The following is a 17,367-nucleotide window of genomic DNA, read 5'->3' as shown; positions in this document are numbered from 1 at the left end:
TCAAAGGTGATGTCATTTATTATCATTAATAATTATTATTATTATGGCTCCTCTCTGTAGTTTGAATTTGTACTCAGTAATCAGCCCTTTAGCAAACACGGCCCTAAAACAAACTCAAATGCAAGCGATCCAACAATTGTCAGAAAACTTGTGATCTTGTGTTAAAAGATCTGATACACGGCTCTCAGGTGTAGAAGAGGGGATATAAAAGTAAGAGCAGATTCATTTAGCTTCTTTTGAACCACTGCCCCATGTTTATGATCAGTGGTGCAAAGGTTCAGGAGAACAACCTCAGTCCCTCATTGGAGTGGAGACTGATATTATTCTTCTTCTCTCCTCTCAGCTTAAAAATAATCCCCTCTCCTATTAATACACCAGATAATTAGGAGACGGACAAAATGAGAACTGCCAATCAGGAGCAGGCGGAGTCATCACAACACAGACAGACAGGCCTGATAAATAAAACAGCTCATTACTTGTTTACCTCAGGAGGGAATAACGAAAGAGAACATGATGGTAACAGCTCCTGTATTTTAAGAATATCTGCTGTGGTACTTATAAAGACGAGGGCTAAAAAAAAAAAGCACCACTTAATGAATGAGATATTAAATGGCAGAATATTAATAGTGATAGAACCAAACTTAAAAATGTAGGAAAAGTATTGATATGTGTTACTGCCCTGTTTGGTGGTGAAAATGCAAAAAATGGTCATCAAACATAATGTGGTTGCGTTTACAACATGTGCAGCGTGCCGCCTCATTCTGTTGAAGTGGAAAGGATCTACACCTCCTGCATGTCAGTTTAAAAAAGTACTGTTTCACTTAAAGTTGTTCAAAATTAGAAAACTAATTGATTTTTGATAACTTAAAAGATAAAAAGGACTTGGATGAGCATTTCTACAGAATAGATTATACATCTGGATCTTCAGTCTTCTCTGTCTATATTAGGATTGTTACTCAAGGTGCAAGTTTTGTGTAAATAAATTGTACTATATGATTCATTTATTTTATGTTTGATTGTCTTAAATGTATTTCCTTATGAATGAATTTATTTTCTTTCTGTCTCGTAACAAATTGATTTCTTCAGAACAGATGAGCTGGTATCAAACTGACCTCTGAATCCAATGTACAAATTAAAAATGACCGCACAGAGTCAGTCTGACCCGAGTCTGCTGGTCGGCGTTATGTAGGACAGTCCGTACAGTTCACTTCACAAGTAGGATGGAAACACAAGGCACGGGGCCCAGGTTTGCACAAAAAGGTCCTCACTTAGGTGCCACTTCCACCAGCCTGCCAGTTCCACTCTGCTCAGACCTTTCCTCCTCATCTCACTGCAGCTTTCCTCTATTTCCATCCCTCTTTCTTTCATTTTGAGACTTCCCCCCTTTAAACCTTCATCCAAGGTTTTCATTGCTGTTTTCACCTTTGTGTGTTTGTTTGTTTGATTTTAAGCAGAATAACGCAAAAACTACTGCGCTGGAACTTGATGGACGGATGTGATGTGGGTCAGGGGAAAACTCGTAACATTTCGGTGCGAATTCGGATCAGGGGGCAGATCCAGGAATCCTTTTTCCACTTTCTTTGACATTGTGAGATAGGGCTGTTTGGACATTTTCACAGATGATACAGAGATTCATTCATGAACAAAATCAGGCATATCCGGGGAACTGATATTTATGAGTGTGTGCAATTTGGTGTTGCTTGTTTGAATATAAGGGCACACTGGAGGTATATGCTCTAGTGAGTGTCATTAGTTAATCAGTTAGTTGGTTAGTTAATTTAGCAGGATTACTTGGTGGCACCTTTTTCTTTTCACTTTCTTTTTCAACATCTTTGACAAATTGTGTTGAAAATAATCTGGCATATTTATTGACTTGATGTCTACAAGTGAGGGCAATCCGGTGCAAATCCTGAAAATAGAAATCTAGCAGATTTTTACATGGGGGCAGTAATTTTTCAGCCATATAACACAGTGTAAAGTTACTTTCTGTTGAGCAGATACATGTGCTTATATTATAATATGTACATGTTACATTGGTTTTCATATCCACTGTTCAGGACTCAGTTTCATGACAAATAAAAGATTTAGGTGATCAGATCTTGCTTTTATATTTCTTCTAAGATAAGAACTAGACAAATGTGAAGGATTGGCCTTGGTGGAGGTTTGTGCTCACTGAGTGCCATTCTAGTTGTTCCATTGTTTCAGTTTTACTACTTGCTGTGCATTAAGCCCACTGTGGACATTCTGTCTCAGTGAGTGTTTGCTTACAGCTGAAAGATCTGTTGTTGCTCTTTTACCAACTTTCTCCTGCTTACACTTCTATCTGCACGGACGTTTTCTACCTCTCTCTCTCTCTTCTATCTTGCACATCTGTCTCTTTCTCCTCCCTCCCTGGTAGGATTTTTCCAACCCTGTAAGCACATTCCAGCCTGTGGACAGGCCAGAGCTCCCACAGTAAGAGTAAAGTTCCCATGGCCAAGTGAGATCTCTCTAAGAAGAGGCAGAGAGAAGCAGAGCAGGCTCACGCTTTCAGCCGATACCTATGTGAGCATGTATAAGCTTGTATTAACGTGTATGAAATGAAGTTTATGTGATACAAAAGTATGTGAGAGTGACTTGGCTCTCCGCTGAACAGATGCTAAGTGATGTCAAGGGGGTATCTTTATGTTTGGCCGAGCTTTAACTCCCCGCGGTGTAATTTCTGTCTCAAACGTCGTCTCATGATTTTTGGAGCAAAGGATGGGAGCTGCTTCTCTCCACAGTCAGACAGGCTCCAGTTTACTTTTGATCAGAGCGGGCTCCCGGTGTGAGAAGACAAACTGAGAAGGGAGCGCGGGTTCAACAAAAACTGGGAGAAACTCAAGACGGTGCTGACATTACTGTCAAAGAGGGGTCAGCAGCTGTCATAACAACACGCTGCAACAGGAGTGTGCTGTGAAAGTACACCCCACACATACACAGCTTGTGTTTGTGTGAACGAAGTGTGAACATGTAGACACATTACAAGCAATGTTTTCTTTACAGTTTAAAGAGAAATAATATTCTGCAGATTTTTCTGTCATTTTATGAAAAACCCTAAAGAAATAAAGGATTCTTATGCAAATTTGGAAATTTCATGAAGGAAGACAAGATGAATAACATAAATATTTTCTCCTAAAGAAACTACACCTGCAAAAGAAGCAGATTCAGACTTTTCTTATTACCTCCGCCAAGGAGGTTATGGTTTCTTCTGTGTTTGTTTGTCTGATATCAAGACTTCACAAAAACTATGCGACAGATTACCACGAAACTTGGTTGAATTATGTCGGGGTCAGGAAAGAATCCATAAAAGTTTGGAGCAGCTCCCGATCAGGGGTTGGATCCAGGAATCTTTTCTTTCACGTTCTTTAACAATGTGAGATTTGTTCCATTTAGAAAATAATTTGTTGATTTCTCAGAGAATAATTTGTGGATCTTAATTAAAAAAAAATCTGTCTTGTTTAAAGGACAGATATTTATGAGAATGTGCAATTTGATGTTGAGCAAATAAAAATCCAGATCTCGTGAATATAAATGTGGTTTTATAAGGAGGCTGTTGGGCTTGGTGGAGGAATGCACCCTACTGAGTGTTATTCTAGTTTAATGTTTACGTTTATCTGAAGTAATGATCTTCATGTTTGGTTTTAGATGTTTAGTTATATCCAGCAAGCATTTGCAAAGGAAACGTATTACACCACATATATAAAGTTAAATTCTTTGATATGGGCTAAATGTAGCCATAACAAATATTACTGGTAAAACCAGGTATGAAAAATGAATCCAACATGAACACCATCTAAAAAAGTGTTTTCATTTCAAGGAGGTGAGAGCAAAATATAAACACATGTCTGGCATCCAAATAAAGCAACTACACAGCCTGAAAAGCACAAAGTCCAAAATATGGAGTTCTGCAATCAAACCTCATCACATCTGTTTGTTCAGCGATCAAAGTGCACGCAGGGAACCCTTGGGGCCACTGAAACAGAACAATAATGGTTATTCATTCGACACCGCTCTGTTGAAAATTGAAATTCTGCTCTGTATCAAAAGAACACCATGTCTCTCAAACACACCTTGCGGGCTCAACGGGGACCAGGATAAGGGCTTTAACTTTGGCTGGGGCTGTGTTTTGAATAGGCACCGTCGTAAGTTTGAGTTTTCTGTGTTTATCAGTCAGCTCCGGTCTTCGCTGAGGTACAGGTACACGTCTGCGGGCTGGAGCGAATGTGCAGGCACACGCAGGCACGCTTTTCTAGATTACACCGACGTCAGAGGTCCAGCTGTATCTCACTTCTCAAAATCACACACACAAAGACAGAGATTAGACCTCATCTTATTTTATCAGTTGTTTGCTGCAGTCTAAGGAACTTGAAAATGTCGGCGAACTAAATATTCATGGTACGAATGGCATCAGCTATCACACAAATCTCTGATGGATGAGAACGTCAAGGTGAAGCTCAGACTCTTAGATACATGAAATGTAACGTAGGCTATTTAAAGGTAAAGGGCGACACTGTGGAAAGAACCTACAAAAACATATCTGATGAGCATATCAATGCTAATCAAAGGCTTTTTATCTCTAGTCATTTGTCTGCACATAGAGCATCACAGTGACCGCCCACTTTAGGAACTGCCCTGGTAAATTACCCTTTCATTTCATTAGTTGACGTTTCAGAAAATCTTTTAAGTCTGGAACCAGGCCGACCAGCTACGAGATGAAACGTGACCATGAAAACATTTGATTTGGAGAGAAACTGGAATACAGAAAAAAAAATATCTTAAGAGTGAAGGAACAACTCATCCTATAAACCATTGCAAATGATCCTTTGGTTGTTCTGTGGAAAACTTAATGTAACAGTTTCGCGGTTGTGGTAAACATTTCCAGCGACGTCACTATTACACCCAAGGATTGTGGGTATTGTGTTGAACTTCCCCTTGACATCGACAATGAAACACTTTTTTTTTCAAAACACAATTTACATCCTACAGGCTTGGGGTCTCTACAGGAGCATATAACATTGTTTCACAATCTTTTAGCTTGTGGTAGGTTGACATTAGATGGTTTAAATATTATGGTTAATATTGAAAATCTCTATTCACTAAATGAATGGGATCTTTACTTCCGGAGCCAGGCTGTTGAGCTCTGAAACTGGTCGGGGTATTTTGTAGCTCCACCTGTTGCTTTCAAACCAACTCTGACAAACTGTAGCGAGGTACAAAGAGTGAGCAGCTGCATGACCTGTGTCTAGAACAATCAAATATAACAGACCTTCCCCTCACTTTGTTTTATTCACCTTTGGACTCTGGACATAAAGCCAAAACTGATACACTGCACTGTATTGTGCACTGTGTGCTCTGTCGAAAGCAATAACAACGAAAAGGAAAGAAAACTGCAGCTATATGCAGTCTATAGTCTTTGTGTGCATGTTGTGATAATGCTTATATACAATGCTCATGCATGTGCATGTGTATATGTGCTTCTAAAGCCTGTAGGCACAGGCTACACTGATTCATCACAGCAGGAGCTCTGATAATGAATGGCGCTGTCCAAGTTTTGGATTCGTTTATTTTTTCAGTGCAGCTGCTTTATACAAAACTACACACACATATATACACTACACATATATTCACACCTCAAGGGAAGCCCCCTGATGTTACACTGCTGCTTTGATGAGTGTGTCCTGTGCTGACTTTCCCACACATTCGTTCCCTCACTCTCTCTTTCGGTGTAAAGGAGGACTTTTAGAAGCTGACGAAACTTCATCCTTTCTCATTTAACATTAAGCAGAATAATATATTCCTTGACTCCTTTGCCCTCAACTCACCAAAACCCTGTCCTATCTACTTTCACATTCTGTCCACTCTTTATTTTGTACTGCCCATTCTGAACCTGCCTGTTTGGAACGGTTAGTTTGCTGAAGCTCGACTCAGTGCGCAGAACCCTGAGCTGGAGAATCAGCTGTCAGCGGTTATTCAAAGTTATATTATAACTGAATGTATCGTGTGTTTTGCACTTTGGAGCCTTAACAATACACATGATGAAGGATTCTAAAGATATGAGTTCCACATAGAGAACTGTCTGGAACTATTAGATAAACTGTTCACATTGTCCCTCCACAGTAAAATATACCTGTCAGGTAAAAACCCTATCATCTGACCTTCAGCCTCAGCCTGGTTTGTGACTGAGAAAGTATCGCTCTCCTTTTAATAATGCACATCTACCTGCAGCTCAGCAGAATGCTGTTTTGATTTCTTTTGCCCGACTTCAGAGGCCGCACACAGTGTGTAGGGCAAACAGCTCACCGGGACTGGCACCAGTTCAGCCTTTGCTTTGTAATTGAAGGGCCTTGACTTGGCAAAACAAGCTTAAACCTGCTGACGCTTACCGATTGGCCGCTGATTACAGCCATGATACCGAGCGACTAAACTTCTTAAATGGTGCTTTAAACTGCATGTGTTCTGAAAATCCTTTCATTAAGACAAACAACTGTAATGGCTGAATAAAAGGTCAGGCATTGATAATATTTGTTTCGGTATCATGTATGGTGCACACTGAGTCTGAAAGCTGAGTAAAATAGGGGCTGATACCTCTGGCCCAAAATATGGGTGGGTGCAGTCTAGTTCCTGAAGGCATTCTGGCAACAGGTTCCTTGTTTCTGTTGCGTCTGTATGCGTGCATACAACAAGGATATGAAGCGAATGATAGTGTGACTGTACATGTAAATAATGTTCAGTTCTTATCTTTGCGTGTCCATGCACAGCTTTTTGTCCAAAGTGTGCACAATTGCAAAACCATGCCTATGCATTACACTGTGTTTGTGTATTTCTTTACATGTTTGCTGGTTTGTTGGGTACCTGTGCTGTTGGTGCGTCCACGATAAATGTCATCATAAGCCTTCCACTGCTGAGTAACCTGGTAGGCATGGATGAACACGACCAGCACAGCTACCAGACAGATGAGAGGCACCAGCACGGCCGTGCTCAGAGCCGCGTAGATGTTGGGGATAAAGCACCTAGAGGAGAGACAGACAGAGATGTGAGTGTTTGGTTTTGCCTGAGAGGAGAACAAGGAAAGGTTGAGAGGAGGGAAAATTGCGTCAAAGGTGAGCTGTGGAAAACAGAAACGCATTAGACGCCTGTTGCGCTATATTTACTCCAGTTGAGACTTTGTTTCTTCAAGTTTCACAAACAGGAACGGCTTAAAACTCAACAGCAGCATTATTGCGCAACAGCAGCTTTTGCCTTCAGCAGCAAAATGTGCATGTTCTCAGCTCCTCTGAACAACCAGGTCGCCCTGCAGCCACAGCGGGATAATATCTAATGCCATAGACACTTTGTTTAAAGGGTGAAAAAACACGACAGAGAACAAACTACTAGATATTCTATTGAAAATGTGTGGATTGTGAGAGTTCACCTGCAGAGAGAATGGTTTGAATTTCAGGTTTAATTCAAGGTCAACTATTAATTAATTTCTCTTTATCTCCTCTGTATTAGTGTGAGCGAGTATTTGACTGTCCTTTTTCTCTCTGGGAAAATCAACCTCGTCATATAAACTGTAACTGCCAAACAACTATGAAACCACTCATGTGGCTTTCACAAAACAAGCTCAGCCCCTTGTTTGGTGGGAGCAAGACATACAGATAGGACCTCAGTAAAGGCAGATAAATAATTGGAACAACACTAGTCATAACATAACATGAGGTATGCCAAATAAAGCACTGCATTACCCCGTCCTAGCATGACAGCCGGACTATGAGAGTGTGAACTCACTGGAATATGGATATTTGTGCTGCTGTGGCCTTGTGAGTGAGGGGATGAGATCCTACTGTACTGAAAATCTCACAAGTGAGTAAGATCCCAGGGATTCTTGCAGTGGATGAGGGAAGCATTACCCAGGGGCCCATTTCATTTAATTCATGGTTTGGGAGAGAACAAATAAAAGGAGCAATGCCTTTTATGGTTTTTTTTTACAGAGTCATTACTGTGATGTTCGTTTTTACACCACAGTGTGAGGTAATGGGTCATTCCAGGACAAGGGTGTGTGACATGTGTCAGCTCTCAGCTTACATGACATTATCGAAAGGCATTTCCACAGGTGAGACTATAAAACCTGCACAGGATGGAGGCATGTCCCGTCGGGAAATGACTCGAGCAGCAACAAATCTGCTAAACTGACCCTAAATCTAGCCCATTTATATTATTCAAATAAAATAAAATAATAAAAAATCTTTATTGATGAGATAATCCTATTTTGGGGATTTTGTCTGTTGAATAGAACTTTTGTCTCATCTTTCATCTCCCATTTAAATTGTCTCCCAACTTTATGTTCCCACTTTCTGTTTTATCCAGAAATGTCTGTTCAATTGAAAGTTGTACTGCCAATGTGCTGCAGTAAAAACTAAATTAGCTCTCAAGCAGACAATGGGATCCAGATGAACATAAACCTTCATGTACCTTGAGCCAACTACATAAACAACAAGGTAAAGAAAACATGAAAGGAGACGACACCTGTTGATTTAATAGTGCATCACTCATCATACATTGTTGCCTATGGATATAGTAGCAGCTACTATAAAAAGGTTAAGAACAGCTGTTTGGATATATATCACACAACAAGTACATACAGTTACAATCCAATGCAAAGCTGACTACTTATGCAAGGTCTGAGCGTGACACCTGTTTGTCCGCAGGCCGGGCGAAACTGAGACAAACAAGAGGCTACCTGTTTACACTGATGAGGAGGAGAGGGAGAGAGAGAAGGAGGGAGGGGGTGAGAGAGAGAGAGAGAGAGAGAAAGAGAGTGAGAGAAGGAGGGAGGGAGAGAAGGAGGGGGGGGAGGGGGGGAGAGAGAACGAGAGAGAGAGAGAGAGAGAGGGAATGGATTCTTTCCCTCAAAGGGGAAGGTACGCTTCCCGGGAAGCTGAATACTCCTCTGTATCCCTACATCTCTCATGTGTACGCTCACTGTCCGACACGCACCCGCCTACAGGAAACACGCGTGCACTCTTGATCCCAAGGATAACAGCCACACCTCGGACCACTGCCTAATTTTAGATGTGATTTCAGGGTTTCTAACTTCATCAAAGTTTGACTTTGCCGTGTCATGCACACTCGAAGTGGGATGAAAAATAGACAAGGGAAGGATAGACATTTTTTCCTGCAAACACACAGACACTTTAACATAGACACATCTGACTAGAGTAAACAAACACATAAAGAACCATATGCTATCCGAGTTATTTAAGCTTTTCTCCTGCTGTGTGAAAGCCTCCACCCTCAAGGTAGTGGGGAGACGCACGCAAACACTGAAACTCACCGATTCAGTCAGCCGATTGGTCGAGCCACCTCCTCACATGATGTCGCAGACTCAGGTGTTTTCTGTTTGCTCTACTCAAGTCATGGTGTAAAAATGAAACTGAAGTCACCGTGACTGACACAAACCGGTTTTAAAAGCACATTCCTGAGCCGTCTCAAGAAAACAGATTACGCTGGATTTATTCCACCTCCCTTTCATCAGTTCCTACAACCACTTGTGTATGTATTAGTGTTTTGCGCCATGCACTCACACATCTCCTTGCACCAGTCCGTACACGGCGTGTATCGTCCACCCGAAGCCGCCGAGCAACACGATAACCAGGACTATGATGACGAGGGCGGGAAGGCCCCAGCCGAACAGGAAGTAGAGCAGGTAGCGGCGCTCGGTGTGCTCGTCATTCATCACCAGCACTTGCCAGAAGTTCACTGCCTGGGGACACAGTTAGAGAAAAACAACATGTGAACACAGATATGTTCCTGCACAGGCAACACGTTTATGGGTAATACATTTTAAACCTGCAGCAGCACCGTGATGTTGTGAGGAAAAGCACAGAGTTTGGACTTTGGATGATTTTGTCCATGTCTCATACAGCCACACTTCTATACACACACACAACAGTGATGTTTGCTTTGTAATCTAGCAGGCTTTGATAGACTGTTCCATCAGATACACTAAGCCCTGCATTGTTACATAAGTGGCTTTTCTGAACACCTGTTCGGGGAAACAGAGACACAGTGTCTTTGGCCTATCTTTAATCTGATACACTAGTGAAGAGCAAAGGGCAGAACTTTATTTAAAGTTTTAAAGACGAGCTCAAGGGTAAAATCAAACCGGCTCTCCGTTTTCCAGTCTAACCTGTCTGCTGGGTTTATAGTTAAAGGCCATTGTTTGGTCAGGATGACACATTTATGCAACGGCTCCACAGCTACAACGAACAACAGCTGACGGTGTTTGTTATTGTCTGTCTGTCTGAGGACATTCGCATCGAGGACACGGTGATGCATCTAATAACTGGAGGTTAAGAGATGCTGAACCATATCCATACACATACATAACACTGGCAAAACAAACACACAATACACTCTGTGCTCAGGATACACCGTTGTGTAACAGCTTGGCTGCACTGCCCTGAGACAATAGTCAATCAAGAGCTGCCTCGCCTTCTCTGTGAGCAGGCTGGAGCCACCAAGACATGCACAGTAAATGGATTATGGGTAAGACTGTGTTACAGAGTGTGTCCTCTGCAACGGCTGCGTCACTCGCTGACTGTTGACACTGCAGCCTAAGGCTACATCCATGCTACCGAGATCTCGTTTGAAAATGGTGTTTTCAAAATAAAATAAACTCTGTCCAGCGTCTACACTTTGGCTCTGCATCAGTTTTAATCCCGTCCAAAGTAACTGAAAGCGCACGTCATGTGACCACTCACATGCAATGGGCATGCACGTACTGGTGTACACATCAATTGCTCTCGAAATAGCTCGTCTCCTACACACGTAAGCAGCTCTATCATTGTAAAATGCAGAATCTACTGCAGAACAGTTGGTAGCAAAGACAGCAGGGTCAGCAACGCTCGTAATTGATGGTCTATGTTGTGTTCGACACTGGCAGCACAAAGAGGATCATGTGATAGGAGCCTGACAAACTAGCAAAGGCTACATCACGATCGAAAAAGACCCAAAAGTCCCAATCAGCAGGTGGAGGTGGGTCTCATCATTTCAAAACATCTCCGTTTCTGCCCGTGCAGCCCCGGAGTTTTCTAACTAAAACGGGGCCGGCAGTGTTTTCAAACTTCTCAGTTTTAGCAGCTCTAAAACTCCGTGGACACCAGGCGTATCATTACCAGGATGGTAATTCCAGCGGACTTTGGGTGAATGTCGGGGTACACCCTGGACAGGTCGCCAGCGTATCGCAGGGTTGACCAAAAACTTGATTTTCAATATTTTTTCTTACATCTTGTGGTATCTAGCCATGCAGATACTTAGATGTTAGCTGACTGATGGACTACATGGCCACTGGTTTCCACTGATCCATCCTTTTAAAATACAGAAATTTATGTGTTGACTAAAAAACACTGGCAACTACAAAGCTATGAGGTGTGCTCCATAGCTGTTTGACAGTCTCGCTGACTAGCACAGTGGATCAGGGTAGAAATACATTATGAAGCTGAGGCTCAAGTGGGTCTTTCCTGACTGAAAGAACTGTACAGTATTGTTATGTATTGTTATGCAGCTTCTCAGTAAACTGAGGTTGTGTGTACGAGGAAAATAGCTGGTCTAGTAATTATTGGTTGTTTTCTGGCATTATGTCAGTGCATATTCTCCTGAACCCGACACGCCGCAGTTATTGATTTCAGCCTTCTTCATGCTCTGAGATGAGTTGCTGCTGGCGCCCACTCGTATCAACCACTTAGCTGAGAGCAGCCACCTGATAGGGGGAAAAATGAGCGGTGAGACATCAGGAGGGTCGATACTGAGAGATTGGTGAGGACAGAGGGGGTTTAAGACCACACATCAATGGAAACCAGGTTGGCAGCGATATTTAAGAGAGATGGAGAGCAGGTATGATGTGAGATGCTTTGGTTGTTACACATTTGAAGGAAAAGTAAAGCGAGTAATTTATGTGAATACATGACTGCATTTTTCCTCCAATTTGAGCTCCTGCTGTAAATCATCGTTTATGTTTCCTCCACTAAAACGCATCAGCTCTACAACCACGCTAACTATTACCATGTGTGTCTAAACTGCCTATTTACGTCAACACACAATTCATCCCTCTGCTGCTCCCTTCATATTTTAACACTTCTGAAGCGACATGAAACGGTGGCCTTTTGTCAGAGGTCATCTACAAACACTCCGATATAAGAAAACACAACCTGTTTAGCATGTACAGGACGGCCTGGTCCCAGTGTAACCCTACTGTGGTCAGTCCCCATCAGCTAATTCAAAGGGCTAATCTTCTAATACTCCAGCGATTGTAACGTATGTGCCAGGAGAGATTATATCCACTGCATAAACATTGATTATGTTCACTAACAAACGTCACACGCTGTAAAAGATTTAAGAGTGATGGAAGCACAACAACAGCCAGAGACTTAAGAGGGGGAAAAGAGGGGGGAAACGACGACGGTGACTTTTGGAACCGCTCTCCTGAGGATGCTGGTCTGGTACAGAACATACTGGCTGAACATGTGGCTCATGTTTATGTGCTGACAATCGTTATTTTTTACGTCAGCCTGAATTACTCGACCACAGAGTAACAACTTTCAGGAGATTTTGAGTAATGAGACAACGGATCACATTTCCCACCTCAAAAAAATGTATTATTATTTGGGCCTGGGCTGAGAATGACTTTAAGGGGACTGTTGTATGACATTTATTCAGTCTAAAAATTCACGCATGTAAAAACTGTGCGATCACAAAACCATACTAAAATCCTAAACAAATATACTAACAGAACAAGCAATTGTTTTAATTCGGAAAAAGTTAATGACTCCACAGGGCTCGATTAAGAAAAGGATCAACTGAGGTAAATATTCAATCCCTGACGTCCTCTCTAGCCGACGTTCAGCACATTCCTGTTCCCTCACAACGGGTCAGAAGTCGTCTATAGTCTCTCCGCGGGATTAAAACTGGCTTAGATAAGATGTACACCCCCAGACAAAAATCATATTCTTTTCTTTTTTGTGTGACATGGATCTATGGCATGTGTATGGCTGTATTAATGAGTGATTTTTTTTTTTCAGTTTTTGATGTCAGTTAGACTCCAACCGCCAGCGTAAATCAAGCCCTAATATCTTCAAGTCAGGACTTTGCCTGAGCGGCTTTGCTCTGGGACGTTACGACACACGAGAGAAAAACAAAATGAAATGAAGGCCAGATGGTAAAAAAAAAGGAGGGGTGGGTTAGGTGGGGCGAAGTGTTACTAAGTGGTACCAGTCTCAGGTCACAGGTCATGTCATGCAGCACAGTGGAACCTTCATCTCATCCCCTAATGAAAACAGGACTTAACTGAACACGCGTTTAACTGTTTGTTGTTAACTGCAACAAACTACAATAGGGAAGTAACTGAGAAAAGAGACTATTAGGTGCATGATGACATTTTTAAAACACTCAATTTGCTGTACAGTTTATCTTTGACCCACAGACTGACCCTCTTGTGTTGCTGCTCGACACTGAAGCCCCTTGTGAGATTAAAGGCCCATTGAGCAGACCTCAGTGAGGCTCAGATTTATAACGGTGAAGCACTTCTCATGTCTTCTTTTTCCACAGGGACAAAGCAATATCCCCGCTCATATTAGAAAAACAGAAACATCCATCACAACCTGTCTGCACAGCACCGATTCAACAATTACGGAAAATAACTTTTTCTATTTACCATGTGGTGTCTCTGTTCCTGTATAAATCTAAGGGTATTAATAATGATGTCCCAATTTTCAGGTTTTAAAGCCATCAGGGGTTAGAGGTTTTTTAGCTACAGTACAGACTGCATCTTGGTATTAACATTGATCCCGAGAGATCCAATCACAATCGGACAGCACTGAGTCATGTGTTCACACCTTAAAATGTGTCCTGGACGTGTCTCTTGGACAAGTGGACGTGGCCACTTGTGATTGGGTCTCACTTCCCCGCTCGATATGCAAATAATCACGACTGCTATTTGTGTTCACAGAGACCTAATGATGTTATTTTTACCCACTGTGAGTTTAGAGATGTTCCCTGTGTCAGCTTGCGTGGGTGTTATGGTGCGAGAGTGAGAGAGGTAAAGAGAGAGAGAGAGATGACTCAGGAGGGGCTGAATGAATCTCGAGCAGCTGCTGTGAAGAAATGATATTACCAATTAAAAAATAATAAGTATCATGGTGGCTACAAACGTATGGTCACTGAGAACATAAAAATATATTCAAGTGATTGTGAAACAGCAGCGGTCAGAGGATGTCAGCGGAGTAGGAGGTCCGAGTCCTTCATATGTGGTTGAGGACACACTGGGTTCACACAAGTAAAAGAATGTGACCACATGCATCCCACGCGACCTCCGAATGTGGTTTTGTGGATCTCAGGACGCATATAGGACGCATTCACACCTCACACCTGTATTGAGCGCTGGCCACTTGAGATCGGATCACTCAGGACAGTTGTTAACACCAGGTCTGAACGGGGTCTGTGTATTACCTGTATGAGCATCCAAAAGAACTGACTGAGGTGGAAGTAGTGCGAGAAGAGCGCCAGAGCAGCACAGCTGTCCTCTGAAAACATCCGGCCCCGGAAAGCTGAGACCAGTAAACAGATCTGCGGAGAGAAAAAAGACAAATTTAGAACTTGTGTGTGATGCAAATTTCACACGTTCTCATAGGAAGCAGCAGCAGCAAGTTTTTATGGAAATCCACACATGTACACAATTTGATCCTTTAAGAGAACACTGGGACATTTTTGTTTGTATGACGACCTGGCACACTCGCACACATACAGGTGCACTGCTCCGCGCAATGCCAGCAGTTCATACTTTGTCCTTCGGCAATTTGCAGCTTGTCCTATGGTGCATACATTTTTAAAGTAGACAGCAGGATTTGGATACCCCCTCCGCCCCCTCCCGAGGAGAGACATCCTATCCTGCAGACCTGTTACATCACCATGCAGCAAGCTATGCAGACGGGAGCCAAAATAAAAACAATAACACAAACAACACAGACAAAATGTGGTCCTTCCTATCGTCCTACACATGCAAAGATTCGTACAAATTTGTGGGTGTCCCGTTTCTCCGGATAACGGAATAAAGGGCACCGCAGAAAACAACGTGTGGTAAGCGTGTATGTGTGTGAGTGTGTATGTGTGTGGCAGAGAGAAAGAGGGAGGGAGATTTTTGTAGATGGAAATGCACCAGGGCCAAAATTCAATTTGTAACATTGGAGGCAGGACTGTGTGGAAAACCCATGAGGGCAGCAGAAAATACTGCTGCTCTGCCGTCCATCACAGAGCTTCATTAACCTCTGGCACCGACAAGAGTTCGGTGCCACTGCAGCTGGCCGATTGTTACATAACATAGTCCATCGGCCCACTGCCAGCGCCATGGACCAGGGAGAGAGGGTGACTGAGAGTGTAGCAGAAGCCGAGGGACGTGGGGGAGACTGATAACATGGTGTCAAATGTTACTTTGCATTATGTTCGTTACACTCGGCAGCCGGGGACTGAAAGCAGCAGTCACACAGCTTCAGGTGAAAAAAGGAGGGTTTATCGCCCCATCTTCCTTAAACAGCAGCGTAACAGCAGCTTAACAGCGTCTCTTTAACCTACGCACACTGTAATCATCTATCTTTTAGTCATTTAGCCTGCTGGTACCACCCTTCGGTTTGGACTAATTTGCCTAGCAGGCAGGTCGCTATGGTAACAAGGTAAATAGGTAGGTTGGGCCGGGACATTACAGGTCCACATGCACACTTGCACGCACTCACACACAAACACAGCTTGCTTTTGAATTGTTTTATGATGAGGTCAGACAAGGGTTCATGTTAAAAGACGTGGCCTTCACCATCAAATCTTGATTTGGGTGATGCCAACGTAGTCACTCCTCAGATTGGTTTTCCCTACAGGCTTTCTATTTCCCTCTGTCCTACTTTCGTACATTTTGAAAATCCCATCAGGAAAACCTTTAATAACCATTCTTGGATTTTCCAGCTTTTACGAGCAACTGCCTGCATCCTCCTGTTGACTAAGGGGAAAAACCAGGGCGTTCATGCAAAGAAAGGAATTATGAGTCCTTTTCCCATCCATGTTCCAGGCCCTGCAGGGTGTGAGTGGAAGGGATGGCACAGGAAGGAAATTCATGCCTGAGCTGCCTGGAAAGATGCCTGACTGTGGAGGGGGTGGAGTGGTTCAGGTAGCTTATGGGAACAACGATTGTGCAGGGGGGGCCTGTGTGTGTTTTTGGCAGAGCTAAAGCCTCATTTGACCACGGGCACAGAGTGACACACCAACTCTCCTCTCGGAAACGAAACAATGGGGAAAGGACCAAGCGAGAAATGCTAAATACACTGCAGGATGTGTGACACACACTCATGAGCAAACACGCAGCACAGACAAGCAGGCACACATGGAATTGGAGTGGGATGAGTTATCAGTGAGTGTGTCGGGGTATTAGACTTCGGCTCGGCTCATCTACTTTAATGATTATATGGATTTAAATTAGATTTGGCTGCATGTACAGAACAACAACATAGTAAACACTGTCTGGAACAGCCGTGTACATCTTAACCAGGCTAAGCTTTAAGCAATGTGCCCACACATGTTTGCTATAGGCTTTAGAGACAACCCCTAAAATCCACAGGGATATCTACTGAACCACTTGACCTACTGACCTCTGTGGATGACATGAGAGATAATGAGAAATGACCCTGTGAGGAAAGGAGGGCAAAGGGCCCAGAAGAGTGCAGCCTCCAACAGTTTGGTGCCTCCCAGATGTGCATGAGTCTCCGTGTGTTTGTGTTTTTCATTGCCCTGAGCTATAGGAACGCCCTGGTGTGGGTTGAGGACAGAAACCAGGTGAACTCTGTGAAAAAGGCTGGGTGAGTCAGCAGGTAACAGGGTGGATCCCTGGAAGGTTTTATTTGATTACATATTGTCTCGATGTATTCAGTCTTATAAAGAGGTCATAAAATAAGCAGTTACACAGACAGTCACACAGACAGGTGAACACACACATTTTCACTGTGGTGCCTTTTTATTGCTTTTGTGCCTGTTGCATAACACTCCATTGTTACTGCTGAGTAGGGTCTGGTAGAGATACGTACTTCATGTCACACAGACACACAGCTTTGTGCAGTTATCCTTATGAGGACTTTGCATTGCCTAACAAAATCTTATCCCTAACTTCTACCATAACCAATCCATGCCTAACCCTAGCTATAACCCGACCATGATGACAAGGTCAGTGTTTATGCTGGAAAAAGAGTGCACACACACACGCACACACACACACACACACACACACACACACACACACACACACACACACACACACACACACACACACACACACAC

General features: G+C 42.9%; 1 protein-coding gene across 2 annotated transcripts in view; it reads right to left on the bottom strand.

The window, feature by feature from the left end:
• adgrv1 (adhesion G protein-coupled receptor V1) overlaps positions 1-17,367 on the bottom strand; it is a 115,177-nt gene that overhangs the window by 16,348 nt on the left and 81,462 nt on the right. For both annotated transcript variants that reach the window (XM_034595227.1, XM_034595228.1), the window contains 3 exons: positions 14,506-14,622; positions 9,585-9,763; positions 6,874-7,031 (listed from right to left, as the gene is read on the bottom strand). In XM_034595227.1, coding sequence (XP_034451118.1) covers positions 6,874-7,031; positions 9,585-9,763; positions 14,506-14,622 — 454 coding nt within the window. The remainder of the gene's footprint in view (positions 1-6,873; positions 7,032-9,584; positions 9,764-14,505; positions 14,623-17,367) is intronic.

Source organism: Hippoglossus hippoglossus, chromosome 9 (assembly GCF_009819705.1).
Source record: "Hippoglossus hippoglossus isolate fHipHip1 chromosome 9, fHipHip1.pri, whole genome shotgun sequence".
NCBI lineage: Eukaryota > Metazoa > Chordata > Actinopteri > Pleuronectiformes > Pleuronectidae > Hippoglossus > Hippoglossus hippoglossus.
The sequence above is the reverse complement of the archived record's forward strand: the minus strand, read 5'-3'. Positions and strand labels throughout refer to the sequence as shown.